Genomic DNA, 18,915 nt, shown 5'->3' on the forward strand with positions numbered 1-18,915 from the left:
CGTCCACCATCACCATTTCGCTAACTCCTCCCAGCCTGGGCCTAGCACCATTTCCTAGGCCCTGTCGATGCTTCGGGAGCGGGAGCTTTGGCTGAGCTGGCTGTGCGGTCCCTGGGGAAGCATCTGCCTGCTGGGCCGACTAAGGCGGCAGGGCCAGGGGTTCGGGGATTAACCTTCAACCCCCGGCCCCTTAAATCGTGCCAACAGGGTCGTTCTTTGAGCAACTAAAGCATGATAACGGCATTTTATGTGTCTTGGTTAATCTTTTTTTTAAAGTTGTTTCTTTGAGTTCTTTGGAAAGTAACAAAATTGCCCGTTCCTATGTAAATTTATTATTGAACTTTGTAGGTGGTCGTTCACTTATTGCTAGGTATTGCTGTTCCGGGATTCTGGCCGACTGAATACATACAGAGTTAATATATTAACACTCTTCACAGCAGTAAATTCAGTGAACCCGAGTACATAATTTTAATGACAAAAGAAATGGGTTATAGCTGAAAGTTAGAGTTTTTCTTTGTTTAAATAATGTATATAGTTATGATGTTTTACAGTTCTAAATTTTTAATTTAGAGTATATGGCTTTTTTTATCCTGTTGTCTCACATTTTTATTGCCAAAGTATTAAATGAGTGGATTGTAAAGAAAAGTAAAGAAGCTATGACGCTAGATAAGATGTGATAATTATTAGAACAAACATTAGGAATAAAAGAGTCTGCACTCTTTCAAAATTCAAATGTTACTTTCAGTATCTTCTCCCATCCCACTTAGTTTTATGATTTCACTTTAGTTCTAAACAGGAAATAGGAATCTGCTGTTTTGGTGGATGTGATAAATCATTACTCTATGTACTCTCTACACCAAAATAATACAAGTTGACCATACTGTGGTGTTTGTGAGGTATTATCGTATTTTATCACTTCCTATTTAAAATATTTTCAGGTGATTCTTAGTGTTTTCAAATTGTTGTGTTGTCTTGACTATTTAGGGGAATATACCTGAGAGAGATTTTAGAATTATTTGCATGAGGTGTACAGTTCTGGGAACATGTATTTGTAGTAATCTTGAATAGAAACTCAATTTGCTTTGGTAATGAAGGACAAATAGCTTTCATAATATGAACATACAGAAATAGATGTTTTCCTGTTACTCAGTTTTTCTCACATATTCCTCCTTAAGTTGTTAGTAAAATTAATAAACAGTAAATGGCAGAAAAATGAGTCACACATTTGATTATATTCAAAGTATTTGAGATACTGGATTTATTTACAAAATAATTCTTTCCAGTCCCACAAGTTATTAAGAATTACAATTAGGGACATGGTTTTAAAGAACTTAAAAATGTTTTAAAATAATGGAATGGTTAAATATCTTATAAAAACAGATCCAATTTCTAATTTTTAGAATTAAAATCTCAAATAAAAACATGGACCACAGTATAACAAGGGTTTCAAATGGTTCACTCCATGCACATTTACACAGGGACCTTTAGTTTTGTCAGCTCCCAGTTGCTGACCTTGAAGTGTTTTTGTTTATTTTGAAGATGCTCTTTTTATGATTCATTTATTTAAAAGATGACAAAGGGGAGGTGTAATCAGCTTTCTGGCTTATCCTTTACCCATTCCATGGTCAGTATCTTAGAGGGATACTGGACTCAGGGCTTTTTGCTTTATAATCCAAGGAGTAGTTTCATCATGTAACCGGGATAGCAGATGTACAATGATCTGGGGTACTGTACATTAAGAGGACATTCCCTGTTTTGGAAGAAGGAGTTATATATTGACACGTTTCTGCTCTTTGACTCCATATGTGTTCCCACATACAGACTATTTTCTCACCTGAAAATGTACGAAGTTACAATGTAGTAAATGCTGTATTATCTTAGTGGCTTCCCTAAATTGAATAGTACTTATGTAGATGTTTACTTTTGTTGCTAATTTTACATCCCAATAGCTCATCTGACCTGCACAATTTGGAAATATTTGATAGACAGTTTCTTTAAGCTTGCTACAGTTTTCAGTAGTTCCCTGTTGACAATGTGCTATGGAGCCTTAGTAGTCCAAGAGGGTTCATTATGTCAAAACTTGGCTCTTAGAACATGCTTAATTGGCTCAGATTACATAAAATTATGACTATTATAGACACATTTGCACATGGTGTGTTGTTGTTGTTTTTAGGGTGTACATCCTCCTCCCCACCAAAGGCATTCATATCCCCCTGGAACTCTTTTCTCCTCGATATGACCATGATATGCTTATTTCCTTTTGTTGCTCAGATGCCACGTAATGTTTCCTGATCACCCTGTATAAAAATACAGCACACCTGCTTCGTCTTTATTCAATTTAACTGCTTTGTTTTCCTCTATGGCACCAATCATCAACAGGTTAAGTTTAGTTCTCCCTCTTCTAGAATATGAGGTCATTGGTTGGGGTCATCAGTAATTTGGGAGACTGGAAGTTGGCATGTTTTAAAGTACATATATGACTGAGCCCCTGCCTATTGGGGGCGGGTTTGGTTTTAGTGGGATTTCATAATGGAAAATATAACTGGAATGTTGATAGGGTAATGATCCCAGCAAAGCATATGTCAAAAGTGCGCAGTAACTACAGGCTACTGTAACACTGCAGGTAAACTTAAATTCATTATTTAAGTAAATATTTCAATGGCCAAAAATAGATACTTTAATCATTATGTAAGTAACTTATATGCTACTTTACCTTAAAAAAAAATTAAGGCAAACTAAGTTCTCTCCCTTATCTAACTATAGCATTTAAAGAGCTCTTTAGTGGTAAAAATATGGATATCAGGAAAAAAATACAAATTGCTGTATATAGCTTTAGTACTAAAACTGCTGGAATTGTATTCTTTCCACTACTCTTGGGTGTAACATTATTACATTTTCCACCAGTGGTCCTTCATATTAAAAAAAACAACACCACTATGTCTACATTAAAAAACACTGTAGCCTTTCAAAAATATTTAGCAGTAAGCTTCTATGACAAGGTGGCTTAAATTCTATGTGGATGGATATATTGTCAACTTTGCTTTGAGCTTAGATTAGGATCTATGCTTAGTATCTAAGGGCAACGCCTTGGGTAAACTTACAAATTCTAACGGGTTTGAGGGTTATACAGCTTTATGTTAGTCTTCATTATAAGTAATGAGGTTTTATTTTCATGTTAGCACACAAATTGGAATGGGGGGGGGGGGGTCAGCAAGTACTTACCTCTGCAATACCTAGGGTAACCAAATCTGATGTAAATACATTTTTGTGTACACTTGAAAATCTAGTTTATTAAGAAAATTAACAGTAAGCCTCATTCTAATGACATTCAAAGATACTATAGGATTTTCCTTTTCATTGAGTCTTAAAATGTAATTGGCTTACATTTGGCAGAGGTTCTTTACCCTGGGTGCATATAAAAATTGTCAGAATTAAAATAAAGAAGGGGAAAACACTTAGTACTTCATAAGAGATCTTATTTAATTGCTGTGGAGTAGAGAGCCAGGGTATTTTTTTCTCCACAGAAGATTCTAATGTATGACCAGGATGATGTGATTACTGCTGCCATAGGGCATTGGTTTTAAAACAACTTTTGGGTTGGGATTAGGGAGTAACTCCTGCCCATATTTAATCTTTCCCTCTCATAGATGGAAAGTTTTGTGGCAGAAATTTGAACCACCCTATATTTGAAACAAAACAAAATCTGCACTCTCTTAATTTATCTTACCTTGTAGTCTGCTATAACTTGTACATTAGCACTTGGTTTTTGTTTTATCTAAGAAAGCAGTTTGCTGAGGGAAGTGACTCCTTTGCTTATTGAAATTTTGCATACTAGTAACACTAAAGGGTGGAGTACTGTTGCCATGTGTGCTTAAAATTTTTTCTCTCTCTGATGCTATAGATGAAAGAGGACAGGGCATTTTATTTAGTAGGCAGGTAAAGAAAACTCGATTGTCAAATAGATATACTTTTCCACAATATTCTTTTGTTCCTAAATTGGTGAATTCTGTATATTTTTTGCTCTGAAAAGTTTTCTAAGCCAAGACTACTTGCTACCTGTATTTAAAAATAACTGGTATTGGTATTATTTTTCTTCAAGTGTTGACATTTTTGTGGTCTGCTCAACCTCTGACACTTGAGTTTCAAAGAGTTTTTAACTTGGTAAACTATAAAGTTAAACAATGATTGCATGCGTGCAATTTGCTCTACATGAGTTTAGTGGATAGTTCTTTATTTGTGATGTCATTTTTTAAAACTAGCTAACTAATATATGTGCAGTTACTAATATCTGCCTATTTTGCTTTAGAAATGCAGGTGTGGGTTTATGAATCATACACTTATGTTTTAATTGATATTCTTTTCCTCTACTTTTATGCAATTTGTTTGTTTTTCAGTGATTCACCTTTGCCGGTCTCATCCCGTGTCTGCTTTGTTAAATTCCATGATCCGGACTCAGCAGTTGTGGCACAGCATCTGACAAACACTGTATTCGTTGACAGAGCATTGATAGTCGTACCATATGCAGAAGGTTTGTGCTTTGTTTACCTACCTATGTGGGCATCCAATGATGACCATCTACCTCAGTATAGTTTTAGAGTGAGTGTTAGTAGCATGTTAAAAATCTAAGCTATTAACAATTTGAAACCCTTGTTATACTGTGGTCCATATTTTTACTTGAGATTTTAATTCTAAAAATTAGAAATCGGATCTGTTTTTATAAGATATTTAACCATTCCATTATTTTAAAACATTAAGTTCTTTAAAACCATGTCCCTAATTGTAATTCCTTAAGATTCATTTACTTAGTTAATGTAACATTGAGTTTTATGAAAAAGTCCTGAAGGTGAATGGTTCACTCCATGCACATTTACACAGGGACCTTCAAATAGATGCATGATGTTATTTCTGTTTTGAATAAAGGACTGGGCTTTATTTTTTTAGTGCTTCCTCACTGACAACTTTACAAAAAGATCCCATATTGAATTCCAGTATACCAAGGGTTGCAATGATTTTGGTTTGTATGAAAATTCAAGATTTCCTATAGCCTAGGTGCCAGATGGGCACTGGGTGTTTTGTTTTTATTGCCAGATTTTCTTGTTCATTCTTGCTATATTTTCTAGAATATCTCTAAATAATAAATTCTTCTCTCTGTTATTTGTGTGTGTGATTTTTGTAGTGGAGAAGGCAAATGCAAAACTCTTCCTGATGACTGAAAAACAGTGGGTCCTCTGCAGCTACAGGGGATTCTAGACATTAACTAAAGGCCAGCAAGCACTCAAGTCCCCCAAGTGTTTTTCTGGTGTAACCATTTGTTAACTACATTTTCTTTTCTTTTTACATTTTAGGAGGTTAAAGTAACTTGACAGAAATAATGAGCAGGGTTTGGGGATCTTAAAAAAAGCCACTGTGACAAGACAGCACTATTTTAATTCCATTTTGTAAATTTTCTAAGCCATATTTTATAATTAGTTTGTTCCCAATGTACTGCTACTTTATTTGCTTTTTGTTATCTATAAATTTTGATCAAAGAAATAACTGAAATATAAAATTACTGGGTTTTAATTAAGTTAATAATTATGGGGTTTTAAGTTAATTTACAGCATTAAGTTAATTTTGACCAGAATTTAATGCTTTCCCCTTTCCTTAATGTACTGGTCAGTGGAAGCAGAATCTTGATATTGTTTACTTTAAATGCTATCTCGGCTCTTTGAATACCAATGTGAACATTTACACCATACCTTGTAAAAGTTGTGAAATGTCTAGTCCTTAAAACTTAAACAAATTGCCTCTGGTTTCTAAAGAAATTAAGTTGCATTCATAGATGGGGTAAAGGCATCTATATAATAGTACATCTATCTCTATGATATTAAAGTGTGTCGACCAATTTAAAGGTTTTAAAATATATATGCTGATAAACATTTGATTTAGTGTGTTTTGATTAAGCAGTTCTTTTTATATCAGTTTGCCTGTTGTAGGATAAGACTTATCACCAAAAGAAAATTTACAGAATTCAAATTTAGAATAAGTAAAATATAGATGATAGTTTTTGGAACAAGGGTCAAATCATGTGAGTAACGTACAAAACATTAGCCTTTAAATTTAAATAATTCTTATTGGCTAAGTTTTATATCATAGTTCCTGAGCCCTGGACATAATACAGTATATCATCATATAATTGGCTTTTATAAATATTTTTAGACTATGGTAATTTTTCTGAATCTATTTCAGAAGTGAAATATTTAGGACTGTATGTGGAATTACCAAAATACTTAGTTCTGGAATCTATTTTTAGTGTATTTAATAATGGTATGGTATGCTGTATTAATGTTATCTCCACTAAATAACTGATGTACTCAATCCATTTGTCACCATTCACCCTAGTTTTAGCTTTGACACTTTGGTGTTGCTTCTTGATCATGTTTTAGAACAATAGACACAAAGTATACGGTAAGGAATAATCTTTAATTGGTAAAACTGAGATAGCTGGATTTGGAAGGAGCTCTTAATAGTAATGGATTTGGGGGTTATTTAGGTTCCTTGGTTAATGTTTGTTTCTTTTGTCTGTTTCTTTTTCTTTCATTTCTACACATTCATGCAGTATTTCATGGTTCTATCAAAGCAGCAGTAAAAAAAATACTCTTGACGCATGAAAATTAACTGGTGAGGGGCCTCATTGCTATTTTTAAATTGTAGTTTTATTTTCAAATAGTCTTTTTTTAATCAGAGGATCAGATGCATGACTTTTTTTTAATGGATGCAGATCTTCTATCAGGTGTCTCACAATAAATTCAAGAGGATTGTAGTTTGCCAGAAATGTTGCAAATGCACTAATTTGAATAAGATGTTGATATTTAATATTATCCTCTTGAGACATAATTTTGCATGCAAGATTATCCCATAATCTTTGTAGGTTTGTTAATATTGATGCATTAATGCCCTATATCTAAATGATCTTCTCCCTCCCCATCCCCCCTCCATAACTCTGGGTATCTAAATTGATGACAGCTCTGACACAAGCAAGATAACAGTGCTGTGTAGTATACATTTGTTTATATTATCGGCACTTCTCAGTATAGGTGGAAGGAACCATTACCTTTATTTAACAGTGGTTTTTCTTTTTTGTTGTTGTGTTTTACAGTTCTTTTCCCTGGTTCAGCCTGAACTATATACCAGGCCCTGCTGAAAATACCACCCAACAGTTTTCTTCTGCAGCTTATCCAGTTTCTCTTAAGTGCCCTGTACATATTGTATGTTTTATGATGAGATGCAGTTTCTTAATATGTATTACAGAAATACTACTGGTATTTGCAAATATATAGTTTAATTGTCTTATTGAACTCTCATTTTGGGGGCTTGGGCACATTAACAGATTAATCCATCTGTATAGGGCTTTTGCTGTTGGATAGAATTTAAATTGTGTACATAAATATTTGTCTTAGGACCCTTAGATGTTATCTGAATACACAATTTAGGCTTTAAAAACAGATATACATGTTGTTTTCGACTTTAGGAGTTTGCTTAAGTTAGCTTTTGAACTCACACTGTATAGCAGCATTTTTTGGTATGGTTAGCATGGCACATGCTGGAATATAAAGCATTTTACTGTACAGGTAAGGAATGTGCCATGTTATTTTACCCCTTCTCTCTCTCTCTCTCTCTCTTTCTCTCTCTTACTCCCCCACACACATCCAGTGTGTATTCAGAGACCTTCAGAAACATTCATTTTCATGAGTCAGCAAAAGCCCTACACTTGATTCCAACAGAATATTTCCTTTACATACTTTCCTTCTCTTAATTTTTACAAAATTTGTATGGTAGGTGTAAAAGAAAATCATAGTAACTGTACCATATTATTAACCCCTAAATCAAACTTTTTTTGTCTTGTGTATCTTGATTTTTCTGTGTGCTTTATAGTGAAGCAGCCGACACGAGTCGTTGTTCATAAAACAGCTTTTGAAAGTTGAGAGCACACCCCTGGAGAACCGACTGTGCTTGCTTACGTTTGGTTCATGACTTAAAAATCGAGTACAGGTGATGAAATCTTGGCAGTGTTAACAAAAAAGTAGTGTGTATTGTGCTATTTTTTTTACTCTAGAAACTTAACCATTTGTAGAGAAAAAAAGGAAACAAACTTTCACACATTGAAGTTTCATTCTGACATAAAGTTAATGATAAATAATAATAGAAATCAAGCTTTATATTTTAGCGAACATAAGTACTTTCAACAAACTCAGGTGGTGTATCAGGGAGACATTTTCTGGGTGTTTTTGTGTGTTTTCTGTCTTGCAAAAGGGTGTGTTCTAATGCAAGGATGTTTCTCTGCAGGAGTTATTCCTGATGAGACTAAGGCTTTGTCTCTGTTGGCACCAGCTAATGCAGTGGCAGGTCTTCTGCCTGGTGGTGGACTCCTGCCTACTCCTAACCCACTTACCCAGGTACTAGCTCTATTGAAATCTTAAAAGATAAAAAGGAACACAGAATTGTGGATAAAGCTAAACATATTTGAGCTTTTTAAGTATTGTGATTCTAGTTCACAGAATGATACCATTGTTTATGATATTAAAGGCTATTGCGATCATAAATCCTAAAGAGAATCTTAGAAGTTTGCATTTTAAGAATATCTGTTACATTGGTTTTGCCACTGATTCAGAATAACTCAGTAATGTGAAAAAAAATTTCGTGGAGCATAGTTTGTTTTAATCAGGAAAAAAAATAAAGGTGAATTTCAGACTTGTTTCTTTACCAATGTTTTTTAATCTTTTGCTCTTAAACTGGGGGTTTGAATTAAGTAGGTGTCTTGAAATAAAAATGTATTTGTGGATATATATTTGATATGGGGAATAAAATATTCAAGTTGGAGAAAAATTTACTTGGTAATATAAAAAGCATATCATTATAGAGGCAAAAGGTTCTTTAAATGTTATGTATTGAAACAACTCAGAAAGACTGTAACTGGTCAGTGGTTTCACAGATAAAGCAAATGATAGAGCCTCAACTAGAACTTTATAACAACATTCTTTTTATTAAATTATTTTGCCTGTCCAAATAGTTTAGTTAACTGTTAAGTGAACAGTATGTATTATGAAGGAGAATGAGATCAGGAATTCCCAGCTTTTATGAGTATGACTTTGATTGTCCCATATAAAATGTGGACCTTGAGAAATTTGTAGACAACTTTGATGTATAAAATTGTGTAAAAGCCAAAATAGCTTATATAATAGTATTAACACAGTTTTTTAACTGTACTTAGTAAATAGTTAAATCACAGAAAATTTGGAACCTTATATTTATTAAAAATTAATTGGAAGCTAGGAGAACTTTTATAGAGAAGGTCAAACTGCCTTCAAAGCTATAAGATTTTGTGTGGTTTGTATCTTAAATTATTGATTAATCAGAATTATATTGGACAGGAGACATAATCACACAGTAATTTGAACAGTGAGAGTTTAGTATAAGGAATTAGTAACTTGTAACTGGACCTTACTAAGGGAACTGTAAGAATACATAAATTGCAGATATAGGAAGCAACCATTACTTCTAGGGCTGAAGAAGAAAGAGTACAAGGGGAAAAAACACATTTAGATGAAAGGGCTTTGCAACGCTCCTCGCATAAGATTCAGACCTTTGAAAGGGTTGGATGCTAGAGAAGTTTCCCAGGGTGCCACAGAACTTGTTAGGTAGTTGCCCAAGAAGATGGCTCTGCAACTTTCTGAGAGGTAAAGGCCACTGGGTATTTCATATGGTGCTACAGTAACAATCAAAAAGGGAACATAGAAACAAGGAAGAAAAATCCATTTTACAATGTCATTCCAGTTCTTATCCCCCGGTAGATAAAGCTTTTAAGATTCCATCTGTCAATGGAGAAATGCTATCTTCAATATCACAAAACAGGGCAAAGAACTGGATTTGGAGCTAAGAGACAAATATTTTTGATTGGCACAAAAATACATTGAATTTTTTCCCCTAAATTCTTATTGTAGGGATAAATGTGCTATAATGACAGGTGGAAAATGAGGCCAGAGGTAGGCAAACTATGTCCATTTGTTTGTTGTATATGCCTTTTTTCAGGCTATAATGGTAAAGTCAAGTAGTTGCAACAGACAGCACATAGCCTATGGACTTAAACTTAGTTCTTTGCCCTTTAGAGGGCAAAATAAGGTGACAACCTCCACACACACATATCTCTCTCTCTCTCTCTCTCTCTCTCTCTCTCTCTCTCTCTCACACACACACACACACACACACACTATAAGGAACAAATGAAATTTTAAATTTTGTAATTTCACAGATTGGCGCTGTTCCATTGGCTGCTTTGGGAGCTCCTACTCTTGATCCTGCCCTTGCTGCACTTGGGCTTCCTGGAGCAAACTTGAACTCTCAGGTATAATTCAATACCCTTCAACTTTGAGCTCGTAATTAAAGACTTTATTTTATTTATAACTACTACTGGGCATTTAAAAAGTGGAAGATAACTAATTACTATGGTGTAGTATTTTTTCTCATATAGTCTTGTTAAAAAGATTTAAAAGATCACTGCATTATTAGCCTATTAATCCATTAAAGAATTTTACTTCATATAATTTTATTTTATTTTTTTAGTCCTCATCCAAGGATTTTTTGTTATTGACTTTTAGAGAGAGAGAAACATCACTCAGTTGCCTCCTGTGTGCACCCTAATCAGGGATCCAGCCTGCAACCTAGGTTATGCGCCCTGACCACAAATCGAACCTGCAACTTTTTTTGGTATACAGAACAGTGCTCCAACCAATTAAGCCACCTGGCCAAGGCAAAAATTTTTCATTTTACATAGTTCAAAGTAGAGAGTAGTTTCACAGAAATTTAACACATCATATGTTATGGAGACTTTTTTTTTTCTGTCATTTGCTCACTTGGAAATTTTCTCGCATTGTAATTTGGCTGAACCTTTTTGGACATCCTTTGTGAAAATATTTTGATTTATTATATTGGCTAAGTACTTTGAGTTGTGTTTTACATGTTTCTTTTAAGCATTACTTTCCGTCATCCTGTATAATAAAAGCATATGCAAATTGTCCCCTCAACCTGAGTTCTTCCAGGAGTATGACCAGGGGGTGGGGACAGGGCTGGCCAAGGGAAGGGAGGGAGGCCCTGGCCAGTAGCTGCTGCAGGCGGCTAGGGGAAGGGAGGGAAGCCCTGGCTGGAAACGGGCAGCGGCTAGGGACCCTACCAGTGCATGAATTTCGTTCACTGGGCCTCTAGTTTTTCTATAAAAAGTAGATTGTTCAGTTTTATAATCTTCACTAGAGGCCTGGTGCACGAATTCACAGGAGGTTGGCCAGCCGGGGAGGGGCCGCGAGAGGGATCCCAGGGTATGTCCAGACCATCTCGTTCAGTCCCTATCGGCCGGACCCCAGCAACAAGCTAACCTACCACTCAGAGCATCTGCCCCCTGGTGGTCAGTGCATATCATAGTGAATGGTTGAGCGGTCTTAGCATATCATTAGCATATTAAACTTTGATTGGTTGAACAGCCAACTGGGTGACCGGACACTTAGCATATCAGGCTTTTATTATGCTCCAACTGGTAGGTTAGCTTGCTGCTGGGGTCCAGCCATTTGGGACTGAGCAAGACAGGCCAGACACACACTGGAGCCCTCCTGCCGTCCCTCCCCAGCCGCAATCATGCACCAGTGGGGTCCCTCGGCCTGGCCTGTGCCCTCTCACAATCTGGGACACATCAGGGGATGTCGGAGAGCCAGTTTTGGTCCAGCGGCGGAACGACCAGTCACTATGACATGCACTGACCATCAGGAGGCAGACGCTCAATGCAGGAGCTGCCCCCTGGTGGTCAGTGCACTTTCACGGGGGAGCACCACTCAGACAGAAGCCGAGCTCATGGCTGGCAAACACAGTGGCGGTGGTGGGAGCCTGTTCCCCATCCATGTCAGTCGGACATCCCCCGAGGGCTCCCAGACTGTGAAAGGGTGCAGGCCGGGCTGAGAGGACACCCTCTTCCCTCCCTCCCCCCCCCCCCCCAATGCAGGAATTTCATGCACCGGGCCTCTAGGATATTTAACTTGGATAAAGCACCTTTGAGTATCCAATCAGTACTATAGTAACTAATGTCATCTGTTTTTTGTTTTATTTTTTAATGTGGCTACTGGAAAACTTAACTGACATTCAACTGGCATTGTATTTCTGTTGGGCATTGATGTGCCTGGTATGTTACTTTTTGTAGGTTTGCCAGGGTCTCCTAGGACATTTCAACATCCTGGGAAAAATAAAAGGAAATCATTATTGCTTCATGTATTCCTACTGTTGTTATATTTTGTGGTGTTTTTTTTTTTTAGTCTCTTGCTGCAGATCAGTTGCTGAAGCTTATGAGTACCGTTGATCCCAAGTAAGGTTTTTTTCTGTGTTTCCATTGATGATATGGATATAGTATTTGAATGTCTAGAGAACGGTGTTTTGATAGCTAAAAAGAAAGTTATCTCAAGGCATGCAATACGTAATTCAGTTTTCTAGAAACAGAAAAATCCAGTGGTGAGTCCATCAATAAGAGGATTTTGTCTTAATGTAATTTGAGTATTTCAAAATAATTGTAAATAACTTACACCAAAATAATGGGGAAAGAGCTAAACACTATTTTTAGTTGATTCGTTTAAAGTACATATTGAATGCCTACTATAAAGTTGTATCTTTATAGCATTTATACACTAGTTTGGAAGGGAGATGTTATTTAAAGCATGTGGATCCAACTAGATGAAGTACAAGGGTGCTATGGAAAGAACTTATTACAAGAACTTAGTTTGAAGATCAGAGAAGCTAAGCCCTAGGGGATGAATAGGAGTTAGGAGACATAAATGAGGGAAAAACAATCCTAGAGCCAAGGACTGGCATATGTCACCATAATAATGGCCAGCATCTTTTAGGTGCTTTGAAAAGTTCTCTTCATGCTGTCACTTTTCTATTTCCTACTTGGTATACATAAAACAAAGTCATAGTTACTTTCATTGCAATTTGTCAGTATGTTAAATTTGAACTGAAACCTTTTTCTCCTTGGTGGAAGTCACTATCAATAAGTGGAAGAGTATGGGAAAAGGGAAGACAGGATTATTTCGCTGTAGTACTTTGTGGACTTCTTTCTTAAAAACGAGATAAAGTTCAAGCGGGTACCTGTCACCCAGCTTATAAAATGAAATATCAATCAAGTTGAAATTGCCTGTGTACCCATTTTTAGTTACATTTCCCACTCTGCCCACAAATGACTACTGTCCTAAATTTGGTGTCTAATTTTTTCTCACACGTATAAACCCTTTAAAAGTGTATCTTTAGCCTTTCCGATCAGGAATTTCATGAGTAACTTGGTTGTGCCATCAACCTCTGCCCCAGTTTCTTCCACAAACTTAAAATGCTCTTCCCCAACAGAATTATGATGTAGAAAGTTTTTAAGTCATATGAAGAAAAGTTCCATTATTCAAAAATCTTTAGCATTAGCATATTTCCATGTACTAGCATTTCACAAAATGTGTTTATGGAAATTGGATGAATGTTCATTCAGGTTTAAGAAGGCATTTTTCTTATTTCAGATATCCTGAGTCTTTAAAATGCAGGTGGCATTTAAATATTCAAAAGGGTACTTATATTATGTATGGTTTTACAAAAAAAAAAAAAAAATGGAATCCTCCCCTTTTTTCCCAAGGAATGTCTTACTAAAATGTTATATGAAACGTATTTACTTGAAATGCTGTTGTGCATTTTAAAATGTTTCCTATCTCAATTCTTGGTTCTGTTTCAGGTTGAATCATGTAGCTGCTGGTCTTGTTTCACCAAGTCTGAAATCAGATACCTCTAGTAAAGAAATAGAGGAAGCCATGAAGAGAGTACGAGAAGCACAGTCCCTAATATCTGCTGCCATAGAACCAGGTAAAATATGTTAATGCACTTGTATTGAATATTAAACTACATGATTGTTTGCAAATATGATTAGTGCATTAGTTTGAAAAGTTTTTGACTTAATACTCTAGTCATTTTTTAATTTTTTCAAATTCTGATAGAAGATCATTTAGTGGAGTGATTTTCAGTAGGGGTGTGGGGGGGACCGGTTGGAGTTGACACCCAGACATACTTGGAAATATTTAGAGACACTTAGTTGTTGTGCTGGTACCAAATGTATCTCGTGGGCAGAGGGTCAGGGATATTGCTAAACATCCTTCACCATACAGGACAGGCACCACCCCTGCTTCAAATGATCCATTCCTAAATGTTAGTAGAGCCTAGGACAGGGTTGGGCAAACTTTTTGACTCAAGGGCCACAATGGGTTCTTAAACTGGACCAGAGGGCCAGAACAAAAGCATGGATGGAGTGTTTGTGTGAACTAATATAAATTCAAGGTAAACATCATTACATAAAAGGGTACCGGTTTTTGTTTTTTGTTTTTTGTTTTGTTTTGTTTTGTTTTAGTTTTATTCATTTCAAACAGGCCAAAATCCGGCCCGCGGGCCCATAGTTTGCCCACTGCTGGCCTAGGATTATCTAATAATTAGTGTGATTTTTTTGTTTGTTTTTTAATTTATAGCTTGGGGTGGTTTTTTATCATTCATGTTTGTTATATGGGGATAGCCTAATTGATTTTAGTCTTTTATTTGACCAAGAGATGATGCTTCTGTTGATGCCATTTGTTTAAAGAAAAGCAGACCTTATTTTTTGCAGATTATCTTTTGAGATGAAATGAATGGTTATCCTACTGTTGGCCTGTGTTTCAATCTTTGATTCCCCCATTAAATAGTGTTTTATTTTTCACTGTTACTTCTTAGTAAGTAGGAAGAATTTTTAGTAGGTAGAGCTTTTGAAAAATAATTTATATACAACATTGGATGAGTTAATACTAAGTGCTTTATGTGTGTTACCTCATTTAACAAAACGTTATCCCAAGGTAACATGTCAAACAGGACCTGGTACTTTCAGTACACAACTGGATCACTGACACCAAAGCTAGAACACCGTGCTGTAATTGTGTTCAGTGAAAACTTATAATCAGAATGACTAAAAGTGGTTTCTGTATGAATTTTATCTCTCCACTGTTTTTTAAATTATTAATAATGACATTAACAGTAATTTGAATTCTGTTAATGAAAGGCTCTGAATGTGAAAGAGGACTCATTCTCACTGAGATGATTGCTCATAAGTGTAATGGCTTTATTTCTCTTGTTATGTGTTACTTAAAAACTAGGAAATGGGACAAATCATTCTAGATCTATTTCCTCTACACAGTTAAACATTGGTGAGGAAGAGGAAAGACAGATTATAAGGCTATGGCTGGTTTTCTCAGTGGTTAGAATGTTTGCTCATGGACCAAAGGGTTAACGTATTAATCTCAGTGAAATGTAGTGAAATTTGTGAAAGTAGTACCTGGGAGTGGAAAAAGGGACTCCTTGTTTATAAAACTTTAAAGAATAAAGGGTGAAAAAGATAACTCTTCATAGATTATTTTATGAACAACACTTATCAGACTCCTGAGTCTAGAAAGTGAAATTGTCCATTTGGCTAGCCAAAATCAGAAGTCTAATTTGAATCTATCAAAACCCTGGATAATTTGTGTCACTTCAGTAAGCTTCAAAGTTTTGATTGTAAAATGATCACTTATAATATTTAAGGAATTTATGTAAATGCTGAAAATTAAGATGATGAAATTCTTACCCAATTCCTAAGTGGGATTACATTAATTCCTGAATCAGATTAATCTATTTGATGGTTTTAAAATCCAGATTTACTTTCTTTTAAATCCAGATAAAAAAGAAGAAAAACGAAGGCACTCAAGATCAAGATCACGCTCTAGGAGGAGGAGGACTCCTTCATCTTCTAGACACAGGTTAGATTGCTTTCGGTATTCAGTTGTACAAAGATGAATTCGGTATGCCACATCCTTCATAATTTACTGACTCTTCACCTTGCATCTTGTGGTTAAACTGTGTTTTAGTAACCAATCCTGTTAGCAGAGTGTGTAAATAATCGTTCACACATGCATAAATGGAAAAAAGGTATGGGCCTAAGTAGGTGATTGGTACTTTAAAACCCAAAAACATTGAGGGGCAGGAGAAAGGCACTGGGACTTGAGCACTAAATTAGTACTATGGGAAGACCCTTACTTGAAACTTGGACTTGAATTCTAGTTTTGCTTTTCACTAGTCTCTCCTAAGTCTTAAGTTGGAAGGTCATCATGCAACCTATAGATTGATTCTCTAATGCATGAATATTTGCAAATGACACCACTTGCTGTTCTTTTGAGATTGTTTTTTGTATTACTGGATAAATTAAATGATTCTATAACTTTTTATCATATCTAGAGTAAGACTAAATAAATTTATTGCCTTTTCCACATGACATCCCTGTATAAATTTGTAAGGTTTGCTAAACCAGTAGATCTCAAACTTGCTGGTATTAGGGCCTCTTTATACTTAATAGAAAATATGAGAACCCCAAATAGTGTTTGATTATATTGATCATAGCTATTAATGTAGGCCATATTAAAAAAAAATTTTTTTTAATATATCTTTATTGATTTCAGAGAGGAAGGGAGAGGGAGAGATAGAAACATGAGGAGAGAATCATTGATTGGCTGCCTCATGCACACCCCCCACTGGGGATCAAGCCCACAACCTGGGCATGTGCCCTTGGCCGGAATCAAACCTGGGACCCCTCAGTCCGCAGGCCAACGCTCTGTCCACTGAGCCAAACCAGCTAGGGTGGCCATATTAAAATTTAAAAATGACAGTAAACCCATTCATGTTAACACAACTTAGAAACTACTAACTTTCTAAAAATATGGTTTTTTTAATTGATTTCAGAGAGGAAGGGAGAGGGAGAGAAATGGAAACATCAATAATGAGAATTGCCGAAACCGGTTTGGCTCAGTGGATAGAGCGTCGGCCTGAGGACTGAAAGGTCCCAGGTTCGATTCCGGTCAGGGGCATGTACCTGGGTTGCGGGCATATCCCCAGTGGGAGATGTGCAGGAGGCAGCTGATCGATGTTTCTCTCTCATCGATGTTTCTAACTCTCTATCTCTCTCCCTTCCTCTCTGTAAAAAATCAATAAAATATATTTTAAAAAAAAAAATAAAAAAATAATGAGAATCATCGATTGGCTGCCTCTTTCCCGCCCTCTACTGGGGATGGAGCCCTTAACCTGGGCATGTGCCCTGATAAGAATCTCACCATGATCTCCTGGTTCATAGGTTGACATTCAACCACTGAGGCACACCAGCCAAGCAAAACTAACCTTTTTAAAGAAAAAATTAGAAGAGTGACTGTTGTACTTTTTGCAAATCTCTTTAACATTTATAATATAGACACACAAGATTCTACATTCAATAAATTTTGGTTGTATAGAGAAAATCTGCCCTGACTGGTTTTCCTCGGTGGTTAGAGCATCAGCCAGCAAGCCAAAAGGTCACAAGTTTGATTCCCAGTCAAGGACGTGTACCTTAATTACAGGTTTGATCCCTAGCCTTGGTCTGAGTGCAAGTGAGAGGCAACCAGTCGATGTGTCTCTCACATCAATGTCAATGTTGATGTCTCTCCCTCTCCCTCTCTCCTTCTCCCCTCCCTTCCTTCCACACACTCTCTACAGATCAGTGGGAAAAAATATCCTCAGGTGAGGATTAAAAACTATGTATATATATACACACACACATACACACACACACACACACATATATATATAGAGAGAGAGAGAGAATCTGGCTTCACAAAAACATCGTTGGAAAAGGAAAAAGTTATACTTTTCTCCAGGTAAACTGCAACTAGTGTTCTTTGATATACCACCAAAACTTGACCTGTGATAGTTTCTTAAAAGATAGCTGCAGTAGGGAATCTGAAACCATAAATGAACCTTTCATACCCTCTTAAACTTTGAATGAATCTTTTTCCCAAGCATCCTTTTGTAAAATTGTGTGTTGGCAATTTGCAAAATAATCAATTCATTGCTTTATGCAAGTTTTCAAATGTTGGCATGTTTTGTTATATGACAACAAAAATGGCATTTGGTGCTACCACCACAAATCTCATCAGAAAATGCTGTCAGTTCAAAATGGTGGGTTCAAGTTTTCCAAAATTTTCTCTTAAAAGCTCAGAACTTTATACAGGCAGTCCTCGGGTTACGTAGGACTCAACATATGTCGTTTCGTGGTTACATCGCCATCTCCCAGTTACAGTATCCTATCTAGTAATATCCAAACATGGTAATTGACCATACCTTCGCTATGCCTCCCATTGGCTAATCAGCGAGATATGCAAATTAACCACCAACAAAGATGGCAGCTAATTTGCATACTGCAGGCAGGCGGGACAGCACGAGCGACCATCCAGGCCCCCGTGGGCAACCCCAGAAGCTGCTTGCCTGCCACCCGGGACCCAATCCAGTCCCGGGCCCTAGGCAGGCCGGCCCCGCAAGCCCCAGGAGCTGACTGCCTGCCACCCGGGACCACATTGGTCCCGGGCCGCTGGCAGGCCCCAAAAGCCCCAGAAGCCACCAAATATGGCAGTAACTCTATCAGTAAGCACTCTGAAAGTCAGTAGCATAAATGCACCAATTAAAGACAGATAATGAGGCTGAATCAAAAACAAAACCCACTTTAAATATAAAGACACATATAGATTAAAAGTAAATGAATTAAGCTGCAGCCTGTTTTGCTCAGTCGATAGAGCATTAGCCCTTGGACTGAAGGGTCCGAGGTTCGATTCCAGTCAAGGGCATGTACCGCAGTTGCTGGCTTGATCCCCAGTCCCTATCAGAGCATGTGCAGAAGGCAACCAATCAATGTGTCTCTCCCTTTCCCTTTACTCTCTCTAAAATTTAATGGAAAGATATCCTTGGGTGAAGATTAACAGAAACAAAGTAAATGGCTTAAGTAACATTAAAGAGATTATAAGAAAA

The 18,915-nt window shown here is 36.6% G+C and overlaps 1 protein-coding gene across 25 annotated transcripts in view; it reads left to right on the forward strand.

The window, feature by feature from the left end:
* The window catches only part of SRSF11 (serine and arginine rich splicing factor 11), a 50,585-nt gene that overhangs the window by 12,829 nt on the left and 18,841 nt on the right, over positions 1–18,915 (forward strand). For 12 of the 25 annotated variants that reach the window (XM_036348983.1, XM_036349005.1, XM_036348981.1 and 9 more), the window contains exons 3-8: positions 4,395–4,528; positions 8,326–8,435; positions 10,289–10,381; positions 12,330–12,379; positions 13,778–13,905; positions 15,770–15,851. In XM_036348983.1, the coding sequence (XP_036204876.1) occupies positions 4,395–4,528; positions 8,326–8,435; positions 10,289–10,381; positions 12,330–12,379; positions 13,778–13,905; positions 15,770–15,851 (597 nt within the window). Of the gene's footprint in view, positions 1–1,371; positions 2,380–4,394; positions 4,529–4,941; positions 8,436–10,288; positions 10,382–12,329; positions 12,380–13,777; positions 13,906–15,769; positions 15,852–18,915 lie in introns of those variants that run through there. The other 13 variants (XM_036348992.1, XM_036349006.1, XM_036348997.1 and 10 more) reach the window with 12 other exon arrangements.

The sequence above is a fragment of the Myotis myotis genome, unplaced genomic scaffold (assembly GCF_014108235.1).
Source record: "Myotis myotis isolate mMyoMyo1 unplaced genomic scaffold, mMyoMyo1.p scaffold_m19_p_2, whole genome shotgun sequence".
Taxonomy (NCBI): Eukaryota; Metazoa; Chordata; class Mammalia; order Chiroptera; family Vespertilionidae; genus Myotis; species Myotis myotis.